This window comes from Acartia tonsa, chromosome 8 (genome assembly GCF_053477335.1).
Source record: "Acartia tonsa isolate MP-2025a chromosome 8, ASM5347733v1, whole genome shotgun sequence".
NCBI lineage: Eukaryota > Metazoa > Arthropoda > Copepoda > Calanoida > Acartiidae > Acartia > Acartia tonsa.
The window spans coordinates 25754278-25771452 of NC_137267.1; the positions used below are offsets into that span (position 1 = coordinate 25754278).

At 30.7% G+C, this 17175-nt stretch overlaps 1 protein-coding gene across 3 annotated transcripts; it reads right to left on the bottom strand.

The window, feature by feature from the left end:
- Positions 1 to 707: 707 nt before the first annotated feature.
- On the bottom strand, positions 708 to 16381 carry PICK1 (protein interacting with PRKCA 1). Of its 3 annotated transcripts, XM_080169704.1 has the most exons (16): positions 14846 to 14872; positions 14415 to 14461; positions 11456 to 11567; positions 11040 to 11123; positions 10728 to 10821; positions 10232 to 10322; positions 8765 to 8898; positions 8224 to 8311; positions 7405 to 7483; positions 6819 to 6893; positions 6649 to 6707; positions 6322 to 6384; positions 5132 to 5195; positions 4377 to 4431; positions 3469 to 3563; positions 708 to 1928 (listed from the first exon to the last, which is right to left on the bottom strand). In XM_080169704.1, the coding sequence occupies exons 2-16, from the start codon at positions 14444 to 14446 to the stop codon at positions 1059 to 1061; spliced, it is 1995 nt and encodes a 664-aa protein (XP_080025830.1). In that variant the 5' UTR covers positions 14447 to 14461; positions 14846 to 14872; the 3' UTR covers positions 708 to 1058. The 3 variants fall into 3 exon arrangements, with proteins under 3 accessions (XP_080025830.1, XP_080025829.1, XP_080025828.1); XM_080169703.1 differs by lacking the exons at positions 14415 to 14461; positions 14846 to 14872 and adding an exon at positions 16319 to 16381; XM_080169702.1 differs by lacking the exons at positions 14415 to 14461; positions 14846 to 14872 and adding an exon at positions 12315 to 12419.
- Between the last annotated feature and the right edge of the window lie 794 nt (positions 16382 to 17175).

Below are 17175 nucleotides of genomic sequence, written 5' to 3' on the forward strand. Positions count from 1 at the left end.
GGCTTTAAATAATGTGTTTTTATATATTTAATTTGAATTAATAAATAGATATGAATATTTGAAGAATTCAAATAAAATAGGGGGATATATCAATCAATTTAGAGGAAGGTATATCTCTCCCCCCCCCCCCCTCTTAAAAAAGGGGGTAAACTCAAGTTAGGAAAAAACTACAAAATAATTATTCTTTGGTATTTCATCTATCCAATATATAAGTGTTTTTTTTATAAAAATATTATTTGTAATAATTGTTTAAAGAAATTTTATAAATATTTATTGTAGAATTAGTGATTTTGTAATTGTTTGTATTTACAATAAAGACTCTTATTTAACTTTTACTTTGTTATATTTTACTTAATTCTAATTCGTGTTTCATTTATTTGCAGCTTCAGTTTTATGTAGCAACAAGCTTAACAGCTGCTTAAATGAAAATATTTGGAAGCCGATCATTTTGTAAATCAGTCGCCACACGAACACCGTAATAGTGTCTGACTGATTATGACGTAACAAAAAAAAAATTAGCCAATGAGAGGCCGTTATTGACCAATGGTAAAATTTATAGTGGCCTCTCATTGGCTAATTTTTTTTGTTACGTCATAATCAGTCAGACACTATTACAGTGTTCTCGCCACACCGACAACTTTCCTCACTTACAGTCGCATTGACGAATAATCATCAAATTTCCCTCACATTTGAAAGAAAACTTATATTTAAATCATATATTAAAATCAGCAATGGTAACACTAATAAAAAAAAACATCTAAAGCATCTTAATTGGTAACAAAAGTATATATAGCCCAATTAGACTCTAACAAAACATTTAACAACTCATTTTTCATAAAAATATAACACATAAAAACACTTAGATTTGTTTTACCTAAAAATGAATTTAAATAGCATTGAATTGTACAGGAATAGTTAATATTGGCTTAATCCCTAGTCACATGTTTAGGTATACTATAGTTGGGTTTAATAATTTCATGCCGAAATTTAGATACTTTATTCTTTGAAGGAAAGTCATAAAAACTTTAAATAGTGCAACTAAATAGGTTGAAGTAACTCTAAGAAGTGAATTCATTCCAATCAACTTCAACGCTAGTTTCCTTAAAAACATCATCATTTTCAGGAGGTATATCCTCCAGTGTTACCTTTTCTAGACCACTAATTGGTGCATTTATTGGCATTTTTGGTGTTAGGGAGGGTGTTGAATCTAGTTGATAAACGCCTTGCTGATGGGATTTCTTTTGATGTTGAGCTTGGCCAATAAGAGGGTTACTTGGGAGTTGTTCAACAGTCAGCTGACTGGAATCTTGTGCTGGTCCAATCAACTGATTGCTTGACCGTGCTTTCCCAATCAGCTGGTTGCTTGATTGTGCTTGCCCAATCAGCTGATTGCTTGATTGTGCTGGACCAACAAGAAGTTCACTTTGCTGTGTTTGACCAATGAGCTGAGTGCTTTGCTGAAATGTTTGGCCAATGATAAGATTTGATTGTTGTGCTGATTCTTGCTGACTTGTTGTTGGCATTAATAAAGGTGCTGCTTGTGATATGTTCACATTAGGATGTTGATCAAATACTGATTTTTCAGGTAAAATAGTTGAGGAACTTTGTATGGGCATAAGCACTGGCGGAGGGTTGGCTGGACTGGTAAAATAGTTTTGATGTTGATGACTCAATGAATCTTGCATTTGATTAGTTAGTCCTAGTAATGGCTGCTCTGAATTCATGTTTAGGCCATTTAAATCTGAACTAGATGAATTAGAGCTGAAGTTTAATCCTTCTAAGCCTTGGATTAATGCATGTGATGTGGCCTGCTCTGGAAAACCACTGTTGCCACCGCCCAAAAGATCATCAGCATTATCAGCAGCAGATGCGTTGGTTAGATTGGAGTCTGTAAGTGCATCCGTTCCTTCTTCTTCCTCTACTTCATCCTTAATAAAGTTATCATTACCGATTCTTTCATTACACACTGATTTATCTTATGTAAGATTGTAGATATATGGAATACTATGGAAGAAATACAAACTTGTTATATAAAGAGAGGGGTAGATTTCGGGAAAAATCCGTAAAGGTTATGTGTTATAAGTTAAAAACAGTAGTAGAACGATAAAATGTGTTAACTTTAAAAAAAAATTTGTCTATAGTTCTTTTCAATAAGAACTACACATATTTATAAATATAAAATTAATTTACTTTGCTGTTGATTATAATGATAGAGAGTTAACTTTAAGATATCTTTGGCCAAGTGCCTACTCTATAACTCAGTTTGCCCATCTGCTTCTTAACTTTTTATTTATGGCATTGATTAAGAAATTAATGATGTTGTCATCCTTGCTTTAGAACTATTAATCAAGGTTCGGCCTCAAATTTAAATCTGTTTGGATGATTTGCATTTTTTTAAAATATAGTTATTTTTGGATTAAGATTAGACTTCCAGCAACCTTTTAAAAATTGTATAAGGTTGATTACCCTGAGGGTTACTGGCTGCTGACGCGTGGCTGCCGAGCCCTGCTAGTAATAGACCCAAAACATTTATTTTTTTTATATAATTTGTTAATGCATAAATGCACAATGCCTGTATTATATTCATAATACTACAAGCACAGCAACTTTAAAGTATATACTTTCCTTTTTTTATGTTACAGAATATATTAATCGATCATTTTTTTGCAAAAAGAGAAAAAAAAAAATTTTCTAATTAAAAAATTTGATTTCACTAAATTTAATTAAAATTGTTGGATAAGCATTCAGCCATTATCTGGAATGATAATTCCTTTTAATTTGCTCTTTCTTTAAAAATCCTTTAAAATTTTATTTTGCGATAAAATCTTTGTTTTATTGTTTATTACACAAAAAAAGAATTAAATATTCAAAAATAGTTAATGATTTTAATTGAACCAATTTCTTAACCACTACTCCCCCCCTTCCCCCAACGGAGTTTGGGCAATAGTCCCTTTCGTAGCAACGCCCCTTAAGGGGCGATCCGTCGTTTTTGAAATGCCTTTATATAGGTTAGGTTAGGTTATATTGGGTTAGGTGATTGCCTAGCAGGGGCTAGAAATAGGAAAAAAGTTACTGTGAAAAAAAGTTAAGGTGCGATGCCAAGAAAAGGACTATACCCGGAGTTTGGGCTTCTAAAACTTTTGGAATATTTAGAAAAATTCCTTTTCCTTTTTTGAAAAATAGCCTTTTGAACTTTGTGCTCAATATATTGCTTTGTCCTATGCATATGAATACTTTTTATCAAGGTTTACAAATATCCATAAGTATAAGAAGCAAAGCACAAAAATCACGAATGACCAAACGGACAAAATGAGATATAGAGCAGATGTTAAAAAGGCAAAGAAAAAGAAAGAACGAAAGAAAAAGAAAGAGAGAGGAGGGGTAGATAAATATATAGGAAATCACTATACATACGGTCATTTTAAATTTTAGAGTTGCCCATTCCAACAGATCTAAATTATTACACACCTCGTATTGGCAGGAAGTATTGTACTGAAATGCCTGGTTACCCAACTGTAGCTCTATGGGGAAAAGTTTTACTCCATCAAACATTTTCTGACAATCTACAACAAAATCATCTCTTTTAATTAAATAATTTTATAATTCTACAAAATGGAGGAGGGGGGGGGGGCGTTGATTTTGTAAAGTTCCCGTAATCAATGTATGAACAATACAAATCATGTATAGATTCATAGAAATTTGTATTACCAGAAAAAGTAGCTTTTTAACTGAATAAATATTTTAGATTATATTAATCAATACCAGTTATGATGTAATGTTTTAATTTGTTTGATTTTTCTTAGTGACCTTCATACTTGATTTACGTCATATCACCCCTCCTTTTTTATAACAAATATTTTTAATTTATACTTTTTTCATTTAATTTTTTTTTTCATTACAGAATTTATTTTCTCTACAAACAAACAAGAATGTCATCCTAGGGATATAAGAGAAACACACTTGCCAGTGAATTGATGTACATCCCATGTACATTGATGTATGGAGATAATAGTTATTTCTTACATCGTATTATAAACAGCTTTCCGCGGATATAGAATGTACATTTTTATATTCGTAGAAAGCTGGATATAATTCGATGCTAGACATAGTTTTTTTCGTATAGATGAGAACCGGTTCCTATCCACCGGATTCGAATAAATACGAGAAACATTATTACTCCTTCTGTAGATTACAATATTGGTTGAAACGTGTGGACACTCAACTTAATGACCCAACCAAAATTCAATAAAAGTCTCAAAGTTGTTAAGCTAACATAAACTTTTTGAATTGGTGTAATAAACGGGCCAATGTCCCCTCCCTCCCTGAGATAATCCGCTCTATTAAACTGACATGAATTTATAATGGTAACTCTGTACCTAGATGGAAAATAGTGAGAGATTCCATAAGCCTTCTCAACTGATGAACAATATCCTGAATTAAATAAAATATCCATAAAAGCAAAGCTTCTTAAATAAGACAGTCATACTGAAGAACATTAATAAACATTAAATGTCGCCGCTTTTAGTATAGGAATATGGTATAGCCAACAAGTTAGATAGAATAATATTTTTGGGTCAGATAAAAAGGTGGTCTATTCTACTAAGTGCTGGCCCCCAAAATCAAGTATATGTTTCGTGATTTCTTTTCGAATTAATTTCGTTGTTGGTATAAGCTGCTTTTTATATCGATTGTGAAGAAATTAATATCATCTAAAAATCTAAATTTGATGCATGTATTTAATTAAGGCTCTGCAGATGTATTTACATTTTATAGTCATAGAGATTCTACGATTAAAACATTATCATATGGAAATTTTAAATCCTCGTTCGGCTCCAACATGACTATAAATATTAAACAATTAAAGCTAACAGTAACGGATTGAACGTTTGGGCATTTATATTGAAAAGCTTTGCTTACAAAAATACTAAAAAATCCACCAGATTAAGGCAGATAATCAGTATTGTATAAGATTATGAGACACAATGCGTATATTTTGTTAAATCATGTAATAAATAAATAACCATAAAAGTATGTTTAAGAACCATTTACCTTAATAGCAAAAAAATACTGAATTTTTCTAAATTGTATCTAACTGTAACAGAAATTATCTTGAAACCATTAAGTTTTATACCTGTACATGTTTGTTATCAAGAAGCTCCATTTTTACAAGCACATCTGAACGCAAAGCGGCGAACCTTAAAAGGTGTAAATCATAATAAATGGAAAAAAAGGGATCAAATCATATGTACTACACAGATAATTTTCGGTACTTTTATAGTCAAGCTCAAATTTGCACTTCATTATAGCCCTTTGAAAATTATTTGAACATCGAGGTCGGCTAGAGATATCAAGCGTAAACTCAGACTTCATTATATAAAAGTAACATGATCTCTGTCTGTGTGTCTGTAACGATGGATCTCGCTAACCGCTGAACCGATATGGTAGGAAAAAAGGTAGAAAAATCACTCTCCCCACAAAAAAATCTTTTTCTTTTTAAATCACCCTTCCTCCCAATCCTCCCCTCATTGAGGCCTCTAGGGGCGCAGCCACTAGTTTTATACATGCACGATAGCAGTTGAACATCAAGTCTATCTTGACTGACAGAGAGTACAGTAAAATAAAGATAGACGAAAGAAATATATTTATAAATAAAGATAAGATGGATTTAAATTAGATTTAAACAAAATTATAATTTCAAAATTTCACACGGTTTAGGGATATAGCAATGAAAAAGTATAACATTAAATTTATATGTAAAAGTTGCCTTTGGCAGCTGAAAAAGCTTGGGGGAAAGTAGGATTAATAAATTAAATTAATTTGACAGTATCTCCTTCCTTTTCTTTTCTTCTATTCATAGAAATTAATTTCACCAGAAAAAGTAAGTTTTACAAAAAAAACTCTTTACAGAATTTTTATGAAATTGAATATTCTTATCTAAACGTTTTGTTTATAGGTTACCAAATTAGTTCTTGAAAATTACAAAAATCTATTTGACACTAAATGCCCAAAAGTCATGAATTCTCTTTAAAAACGTCCAAGTATCTATTGTTTGGTTCGCCTCTAGGAGATTTTTAGGGAAGGTGAGCAAAATAACTTAAAACCACTCCCAATTTTTAACATTAAAAACTTTAAAAAGAGGCGGGAAATTAAAGTCCCCAATTATTATACTGTTATTGGTTATCTCAGGCTCGGGGCAACATATAACTCATTATCAAGATTACCTGAAAATTACAACCAATTGGTATTGGCAATTTTTTATTAATATTTAACTTCAGAAAAAATAGGGTTCAAAGGGCATTAGGATGCACTTTATACAGTTACCTTTTTCTAGCGTCCGCCCTGCATCTCAGAATAAGCCTGTATTCGTAATTTCCAGTTTCCACCCTGCAAAAATTTGTATTTGATTTTCTTCCAAGAAACTCTTTAAACTCTTTGTTATAATGGACTATTCTAATATATAACGTCATTCGGGATACTTCGGCCAAAAGTCTTAAAATCTATCCCCTTTATAAGCACTATAAAGAGTTTGAAAATTTTTGTATTTTACATTATTACATAAACACATTTACTATACCCGAAATTTCCCTAGTGCAAAGTAAAAAATAAAAAAAAATAAAGCCACTGTTCTTCTAATGATATATATGTTACCTATATAAGGGTTCGTTCATGGCTTGATATGATATATCCTCATCGTCCAATTCTTTTACCTGAAAAATTTAAATTGAAATTAGGAACAAACACCGACATAGAACAATTCTATAAGATGAAACCCAGGTAGCTAGAAACATTACTGTTACATTATATCATAGAATAATTACCTTTAGACAATAAGAAAGATATTCGAACTTGACATCTGCGTATCTCTTGATTGTCAATTTTGTGTCAGGTATAGCCTAAAAGAAATAAGAAATCATGATATGGTCAAAAGATAATCAATTAATAAACACGTTCTGTCATTTAAAAAATAAAACTTTAGGGGTCAAAGTCAACACAAACTAATCCAAACTTTTTACCAATAATTTATCTACTGGGTATCCGTCGCAAACTGAGGTGAATTCTTTATAAAAAACGGTTCTATTGGTATGCTTTGAAAGTCTCTGACCAGCCGCTTGGCCCCTAGGTCATCCTAAAGTTCACAAAGCAAATATTTCCTTGTTCTTTTTTGTTTTACTAAGATAGCTCAAATATCAAGGGAGTAATAAGCGTTTTAAAAAAAATAAGTTTACCACGGAAACCTTGTACATAAGTGGCTTTGTTGATCAAAATTGGCTGGATGGGATATGAATTTATGGTCTGATACCTGATTACAATATTACAGTTTTGCAACTTTGCTTCCTTTAATAGGCATTATTGGCCCTCTTTTTTTTATATATAAAATGGAACCAAAATCTGAAAGTAATTTACCTTAGACAGGTAAGTACCAAGATCTGATAGAATTGGCTTCGTTCGTTTCAACATTTGAATTCCAAATTTTTCCATTTGCCTAAAATTGAAAAATCGTGAAAAATTACCTATTTTTCAAAAATACAATGGTAAATTACTTTGTGCTTTTTCATATACCATATCGTATTATAGACAACTTCTACGAATTACAAAATGAAAAATCATAATATTAAAACCAGTATTGCAAGCTTGGGCCTACGGCTCCTCGAGTCTGACAACACCGGAATTATTTCAGAATTCATCTTTTTACTATCCGCTACTACTAAAGCTGTCTAAAATACAATGAGATAAATAACTATTCAAATGCTTTCCCATGACTCCATGTATTTTCTCGACATCTCAGTTTGAAATTGCATCAAAAGAAACCCTATTTTAATGCAACATTATGCTCGTCATAATCAACAATTTCTTTTAAATTCTATCATAATTTAAAAAAATTTTTATTGGCATACCCTCTTGAGCACTTATACTCTATCCTACCCTCCTTACTTATTTTGAAATAAATTAAAAATTAGGGGCGGGGGTAGTTTTTTATTTTTTTTAAAAAAACTTTAGACCAGATTAGGTTAGGTTATATTGAGTACTTGGAAGCCACACATCGTTAGGACCCAGAGTAGGGGTTAGCATAGGAAAAAAAATAACCCCCCATTCTATTTTTAATTTTAAAAAAGGGGAGGGGATGGGTATTATCAGCACTCACCGTCGACTTGCTAGGTTTTTCTTTAATTCCATATACCTATCCATTTATTACATATCAATTGTTAAAATTATAAATTCTACCTGTGATATTCTCCAAATTCAGAAAAGGCTTCATTTGCTTCTTTTTGTGGCTCTCTGTTTCCAATCTTACAAAACTCATCTCCAAGCTCTGAAAATTAGATAAATCCCAGGTTTTTCTCAAAGTTCCTTGTGGACTCGGAGCACTGACCTCCCACCCCCTGATTTATGAAACAAATAGGGGAAAAACCTCTCTTATTTCAATTGAGTTTTAAAAATAAAGAACATGATAAAAAATAACCTGCATTATTTAATATAAAAAAAGAAGTGTCGATCAAAACTTTTTGGGGAGCACAATTAAATGTGTTTTTTCTTCCTCTTTCTATTACTTTCTTAGTCTGTCTAAAACCAATCAACTATCTTTTTCTGTCTGTATGTTCCTAATCCTTTGCAAGCCAAGAAAAAAATAGATTTTTCGACATATATATTAGAATAAATGTCTAAAAGACAATCGTTTGGGAAATCTTAAGGAAATAGCAGTCTTCCTGCTGTTTTGATAATAAAACATGCATTAGCATTAAATTAATCTGCATATTTTTTTTACCTTTACATACTCTAACAAGATCATAATAGCCAACAAGAACGTTCCTGGTGTGAGCTACCAAGCCTCGGTACATATCCTCTGTTCGTTGGAGTTCTTCTAGCTTCTTTACTAGACTGTCATTGCACAGGATAGCCCTGAAGAGAAAAACAATGTGCTAACCAATGACCTGAAGTGGATTCTTAAAAAAAAACTAGGGTCGCTGCAGCGGCAACGTTAGCTAGATCACCAAATTTTATTTTGAAAAAAGAAAAGTGTTTAAAATCATAGAAAGGTTATCCATTTTGTTAGATTCCTTATATATTTGGAAGATTTAAAAAAAATTTGGTGTACATAGCCGATTCAGCGATACTTAATTTCTTAGTTTTCTGAGATGACCCCTTGATTTTTTAAGAATCGACCTCTGATTGATTTCTTTATTTTAAGAAAGCTTCAAATATGTCCCACCTTTAGGCTTTTTTCTACCCTTTCTAATACAAGGCCCTATTAAATACTTTGGGTGCGTCCGCTTTAGACAAGAAAGGGATGAATAAAAAGTAAAAAAATTGTTTACGTAATTATTCATTTACTTGACGTTAGTAGATAATGAAAAGATTTAGAAAAGGATTAAGAGAATGGGGACACAGAAACAGATTTAGGAAAAAAGTTCCAGCAATTTTAGCGGAGCAACTATAAAAGACATTAACTTCTGGCAGTCTATCTGTATTTCTGCTATTAGTCTATACATTATTGGTGTGTTTTTTCTTTCTCCATTAAAAATTAACCTTTTAATCTGTAGTAGCGGCTACTCCCCTAGAGGGACCAATTTCAGTTTTAAAAAGAAAAAGATGAAAAAAAATTAGTTATGTAACTTCCCTGGAACTATAAAAATCTGTACTGCAAAGGAGAACCATATCGGATCAGTGGTTAGCGATATCCTTCGGTGCATACAAACAGACAGACAGAAAAACATCCTGTTACTTTTATACAATGATTATAATGACTAGCTTTAATCTATGTCATGTGTCTTCTACTTTTGTTGTTGAATGTTTGTCATCTTTATAAAAAGGATTATATTCATTTTAAGAAACAAATATTATTAATCTTTACAGCGGATATAAAACTAATTAAATATTATTAATAATAATTTAATATTGCAAGGGTTAAACAAAATCCTCTAAAGTAAAGCAAATTAATTAAAAAACATGGATGGAATAATAATGAATAAGAATATATGCTTTAATCTTTACAAACACCTTCTTTCATCTTTCATCTTTTATATATAATTTATAGCTTTGCTATAAACAATCTAGAAAAAATACGACAAAAATCTTTCAGCAAGTTTATTATTGTCAGTGTTATTGTGCATATGTGCATTACGTGAATATAAGGAAGTTTTGGGTGAAGGTAGGACAGATTTAAAGACATCCTATTCAAATATCTTTGACTCTAATTTTAGAAAAGCTTCGCTTTTAAAAACAGCTTATGTACCTGGAGAGGCCTAAAGCATCAGCAGTAGAAGCACTCATTCTCTCTACCATGGCATGCTTCACTTTCTTCAACACTATATCCAAACTTTTACCTGGATAAAATATTTGGATTAAGTCGATATTACAAAATTAGGTTTTCTAGACCAAACAGATGGAATAACAGCCTAACAACGTATGTTATTGTTGGGGTCTTTACTTTTCTAGATAATTAGAGGTCTTATTAACTGATAAAATTTTGGTTTTAATCAGTTTAATCAAGCAAAGGCTAATGAAAAGACTTATTTTGAATCTACATATAAAAGTATCATCCAATAGTATTTATTAATCAAATTTAAACTCATTTGTATGCTTACATTTTTTTAGAAGAGGGATTGCCATATTTGTGTCAGGTTTAGAATTCCAGCTGATTTATGAATTTGTAAAGGTTGATTTCCCTGAGGCTTACAGGCAGCTGGTACGTGGCTGCCAAGCCCTGATAATCTTAGACAATAACAAACCTTGTTTTGGATCTGCATGTAGTTTGTTGTACCCGATGACAACCTGATCTGGAGTGCTTTGAATCATCTTGGCCACTTCAACCTTTGTCTTACCCTACAAAATTTCCATTGAATTTTTTATGTTTTATAATTCAAAAAATTTCCATTAAAACAAAAGAGTATTGTTATAAAAGAAAAATATACAATTCATAAAAATTTTAAGAGCATTCATTTTTTGATTAGTTTTTGTGAAATGTTTGAGAGAATTATCACAATGTTCTCATAGTAATCCTTCTCTATATGTGATGTTCTGTTAGTTAGACTGATTGTTACCTTTACATTAGTACCATTAACAGAAAGAATTTCATCTCCACTCTCTAATGTTCCATCTTTGGCTGCTGGGGTGTTGTCAAAAATCTAAATAAAATATTTATTGATTGGCATTTCTGAATATTATCAAAATCCAAGCTTTGTATAATTAGGGGCAGTCCATACATCCCTAAACCCTATTTATAATTATATTATAGTGAAGCTCCTCCCCCAATACTAATTATAATTATATTATACCTTACACTATAGAGACAGGGTGGAGCTCCTCCCCCAATACTAATTATAATTATATTATACCTGTACAATATAGAGACAGAGTGGAGCTCCTCCCCCAATACTAATTACAATTATATTATACCTGTACAATATAGAGACAGAGTGGAGCTCCTCCCCCAATACTAATCATAATTATATTATACCTGTACAATATAGAGACAGGGGCAAAGTGGAGCTCCTCCCCCAATACTAATTCCAATCATATTTCCATCATCTTTGTGGATTGTCAGCTTTCCTGAGGTCACCCTCATACCCCTAAAAACATGGACATAAATTATATATTGCAAATAAGCTACCTGTAATTTACCTTTATCTGAAATCAGACCACTGATAATTGTTTTTTAAAAAACTTTTCAGTTTTTAATATCCGGCTAGATCCCGAATATTAAAACTACCCGGCCGGATATTCGGCAATTAACATTTTATATAATACTACAAAAATCCCTACTTTAGATTTTAAATAACTGTAATTATCTTATTTTTGAATATAGAAGAAATTTTTTTTTCAGAAAATGTTTATTTATATGAAAATTTTATATTAGAAATCTCAAAATATGATATTTGGCGGTGACAGATGTACTTGGCAGTTGCCAGCCACCGCAGCTGGCAGTCAGCAGCTAAACGGCAGCCACTTTTTACGATTTATTTTTTATTTTTTGGCTATTTCAATATCTGGTTAATTGGCACTATAAATCAGTCGGATATCTGGTATTTGGTATCCGGCCAAATAAGTATCTGGCCCAACCCTAGTTTTAATATCCTGTATCCAACCAGATATTGCGAATGACCGGATATCCGGCCCAACCCTACTTTTCAGTAAGCTTAATTCATATCATTAGGTTATTAAGGTCTTTTTTGCATGTTGCTTACCTTTAACAAAAATACAAAGGCAAATTTTTTTGTTCTGTTTAAAACTTAAGGAAGGGAGGGGGGGGGGACTCATCTCGCAGCAAATTAAAAAAGCATGTGCACATCACTGAAAAGAACACTGTTGAAACCTACCTTCTATCTTCTGGTAAATCAAGACTATAGTAATCATGTTTAATATACATGTAATGTGCATATTCCATTCTAGCAAACGACATACAGCTTTAAATATGCAAAAAATGTTGTTTTTTCATTAAAAGCACATTTAAGAAATTTATCATAATAACATAATTTGCTTTTATCCGTAGGTTTATTCAGCTGTTTTAAGATAAATGCTTAATTTTTGTTTAAAAACTGCGCATATGATGCTTTTCGAAAACTTAAGTACTGCGTAAGCTGTGCTATCTATTGAAAGCCTTGTCCTTGTGCAAAAAAAGGTATAATATTTTTTTTTAAAGTATTAAATAAAATAACAATTATGAACAAAATATTACTAAAACTAAGTAAAAATCTATGAAAGCAGCTGTAAAATATGTTTATATGTATGTTAGTAATAAAATCAATTATCTCATATTTCAGGTAGAACAATTTAATGTAGAGTTCTTTGATCTATATAATTAATAAGTATCAATGCAACTACTCTATAATCAAGGTTCGTATGTCCTTCACTTAAGTATGTAAAAATGTACAGTTTATCTTTATCTAATTCTCACCCAAATTTATCACCTCTATTATCTCACAATTCCCAATCTTCTCCTGCATCCATACAAGTTATTGATTATTGTTCAAATTCATAAAATCTGTATCATTTCTCTCATTACTTTTTTACTATCCCTTTGTTCGCTATGATAGTTAAACCGTCCTCAAACTCTTATTCTGTTTTTAACTTGACCTCTGACCAACTTTTAGTTTTTCTTCAAACATATTCATGGCTTGGATTTGTTGTGCTGCTTAATGACCAAAGTATTCTTGTTTATTAGAAAAACGAATTCTATATACAGCTTTTCTATTCACTTTTTTTTATTAAAATAAACATCATCAAATAAAGTTTAAATGATATAATTATTTCACTTTGATATAAGTAAAGCGTTTGACTAAATTAAAATGATGACTAATGGAATAGAAAACACATGTGTCCTGTATATTCCCTTCTTGATAACGAATCTACAATATATGTATAAACATCCGCATATCTGTCAGTTCGTTTGGATAGTTTTCCACATTTTTTTGTCGGTATTATTATTACTTTTTACGTCAATCCATAAGCCGATTTTAAAGCTTTAATCATATACCAAATTCTTTTTAATTTTCACGTGTTTAATGTGTTTAAATATATATGTATAATTAGAAAATTTATATGAAATTAAATCAAATTTTCAATTAAGTTCTCAATGGAAAATCTATGAACTAAGAACTTATGATCCTAAAAGATAATTAACTTGTTATGTCTTCAGACAAATAAATGAAATCTTTATTAAGTCTCACTATAAATAAAATTTAAAAATGAAATCAACTAAAGGGGTAAATTTACGGCCTTCTCCAGGGCTTAATTACTCCTTGCTATGTAATTTTTAAAATGATTTAATATGTGTATCTAATAATTAAATGTATTGCATTAGTTAATAAATTATATTTCCAATATTAATGTATACAAAATATTTGTATTGTTTCTTTATAATAGTAAATAAGAAGTAATTTGAAACTTTGAAAATAAATTATAAAATAGTGCATCATTTATTTCTAAATATAACAAGGATGTGTATCACAACATTTAAAATTAGCGATTAGCGAATTCAATTCAATAAATGAAACTTAAAATATTGAATACGGAAAATGGTACATATCTTATTATATAAAGTAGTAAGCTTTTTTGTCTGTAGCTAAGGATTTTGCTACTAGATGAACCTATGTATATGGTTCTCTTTTACAGTGAAGCTTTTTATGAGTTTTAGGCTATTTTTTAGCCCTTCCATTTCCCTCCCCAAATATATCTCTTGAATGCTAAGGGCACCACCGACCGCTAGTCATGACAATAATAATATATGAATCTAAATAGTAAGTATAGCATGTTTACCCGGCCCAATAACGTCATGGACGGTCTTAAGGACAGTCACTATTAGTCATACAAAAGCTTTGCTTCTATAAAAGGCTATCACCAAAATAAGTAATTCTATTTCATCATAAAATATGACTTCATGGCAGCGCATCTACTCTATAGATTGTAATGTAAACTACCTCAGGTCCTCTTCATCATAATATCTCCACATAGTTCTAACTTCAACCTTTTATTCACAAAGTTTTATTTTCAACTATCCATGCAAAATTTAGCGTGAAAATTGTAAAATTACAAAGAAACACACTTGAAGTAAATTGTGTAAAATTTATCTTTTAACACAATAGCATAAATGTTCATACGTAGCGCAGCTTTCATATAAACCCAGACCAAACATATCTTAATGACCACGAAACTGTAGAAAATGAGTAAAGTGAAAAACAAACATGTCAATCAATAGAAAATTGTGCAATAGATTCGCAATGCCCTAAAGTACATTGTTAAGTCATTTTATAATACGTAGGTCATGTGGTGAGATCGTTATACTACAAGTTAGGGAGTAGCTTTGCTCTTAAAGATATAGAGAATAGTTGAAAATAAGAAACGAAATAACTTCAGATGTATTGACAGGAACGTAACCTAGTTTAAATCAATCAATAAGCAACTCCTCTTAATTTATAGTAGTATCATATTTCTATATAATATTTATTTCTTAAGAAATTTAAAGGAACGCAAAAATTACCCTAAACTGTTTTTAATGATAATTATACATTAAGATATTTTTTTTATAGTCAAGAATCTAATTAATACTTTCTTTTTCTCATAATAAGTTGTTTGAGTCGAATTATTGAATAATAAAGTCTTTTTTTACGTAATTTGATATAAACTACCTAAAACTTCTTTGTTAATTCAGTTGTAGTTTATTAAACGTAAAACAACAGAAAGCAATATACAAAATTAGATTTTTTAATCAAATGATAATTTAAGTCAAACCAACTTAAAGTAAACAAGGTTGACAACAATTCTAAATGCGAAGTTTAAAAAGAAGTTGTTTATGGTTCCTAATTTATTTCTTGACATTATGTATCACTGTATAGCACAATATTATATTTATTTGAATCACTTTGCTGGTCAACTATATCTTTAATACTACTTAACAATCCGTAGTATTTCTATGTTGTTTTTCCACCATTTTTTCTCAATGATTTATTTCTTTGATATTCGATTCATATCATAGTTTCATAACAATATTTTTCCTAAACATTTATATATTTTTCATAAAATGTAGAAAGGAATACAGAAAGGAATACTATTTAAAAACAGCTGTTTATTATATTATTACATATGTCTTTTATATTTGTCATTTGATTGCTCACATATGTTATTCTCATATGAAAATGACAGGATGTGAGTCTGTCTTCTGTGTGTCTGTACCAAACAAGATCTCGCTGACCAACTCGACCGATAAGGCTCTCCAGGGAAGCTTTTTATAGCCCTAGAGGAAGTTTTTTTCTTTTGTGAGTTTGGGGGTAATCTCTTACAAAATAGAAAAAAGAATGGCCCTGTAAAGGAGAGGCATATAAGTCCATGAGCTAAAGAGCTTTTTCGGTACATACAGACTGATAGACACTCCAACATCTTATTACTTATATGTGTAAAAAGTAAAATCAATACCTGGATGAGGGCGAATCACAATTATTCGACAGATTTTTAAGACTTTATTATGCGTTTCATTAATTAATTTTCTAAACATTTTGTTTTTAGGTATTTGCATGGGCACTAATTTTGGGCGTGATTGGCCATTCAATCAATAGAAGCCCAAATCTGCAGAGTACCAAAATGAATCTTCCCTGAAAAAAATAACATAATCGTTTAAGTTGATAGAGGCGAAACAGACGGACATCCCACTGTCTTTTTTACATACTAGCGACTGCGAGCAATAGCCTCTAGAGGCATAGATATTTGGTAAAGGCGAGTTTGATCATCAGCAACTCAAAGGTCTATAACAAAACTGAAACAAGCAATTTCAGTGATATTATGCTTTAAAAACAAAATATACATTAAAGATAAGAACTGCTATACTTACAAAGAATCTTCCTCTCCAGAGGGATCTTCGTCAAGTAGGGACGCGAACATAGTATCTCTCAACCTGAAATTTACAGTTTAACTTTATCAAAATAGATTTCTGAATACTTTTATAAAAATTTAACAAACTTTAGTTCTGTAATTATTATTAAATTAATTGATTTAAAAAAACGAAAATTATCACAACAATAAAAAATTCAATGATTTTTACTACCACTTATTTACACACTTGTACTTCTTTGCAAAAATATTTTTATACTAAAAATATTTTTCTTTTGAATTCAAAATCTTTTTATAACAGTTGTAAAAAATATTTGAAATATCTTTTTATAATCTAATCTAAAAATAAACATATGTTTTTATTATTAAGAAAACAAACTATCAAAACCCTTAGAAAGAAATGGTAAATAAAAGATTGGTTGCAGAAAGGAAAGTAATTCCAGAGTAGGAAAGTATAGAAGAAAGCAAACAAAATATTGGATATTCTCTGATATTATTCAAAAAAATTTTCTTATTAGTAAGACGACATTCATATGCGCGCTCCGAATGCCCCGTGCATTTATACACAACTCCCGCGCTGTTCTCATCTCCTAGCAGTTGTTGAGCTAAATGTTCTGCAAGTTGGATTTTATTTAGATGATGCAAACAAACTTTATAACAATTTGTTACATGTGTACATGCGGTTTTGTTTGTTTGTCCCCTAGAATCATTGTACAGTCACACACTACAAAGGTAAAAATGTATTTATGTTTGTGCACAAAAAAGGGAGTGTGTGTTTGTTTGTGTTATTAGGTTTTTGTATGTTTTTTTGTGTGTGTATATTTACCAAGATGTATTTTTGTGCATAACTTATTATAT

What these genes read in the sequence shown, in the direction of transcription:
- PICK1 (XM_080169702.1), bottom strand. Translation starts at nt 12,397, where the DNA reads ATGTCGTTTGCTAGAATGGAATATGCACATTACATGTATATTAAACAT. An exon ending in TTGGTACTTACCTGTCTAAG is followed by an intron (nt 6,894 to 7,404) that starts GTAAATTACTTT and finishes TATTTCTTTTAG; the next exon opens with GCTATACCTGACACAAAATT. An exon ending in AGGGCGGACGCTAGAAAAAG is followed by an intron (nt 5,196 to 6,321) that starts GTAACTGTATAA and finishes ACACCTTTTAAG; the next exon opens with GTTCGCCGCTTTGCGTTCAG.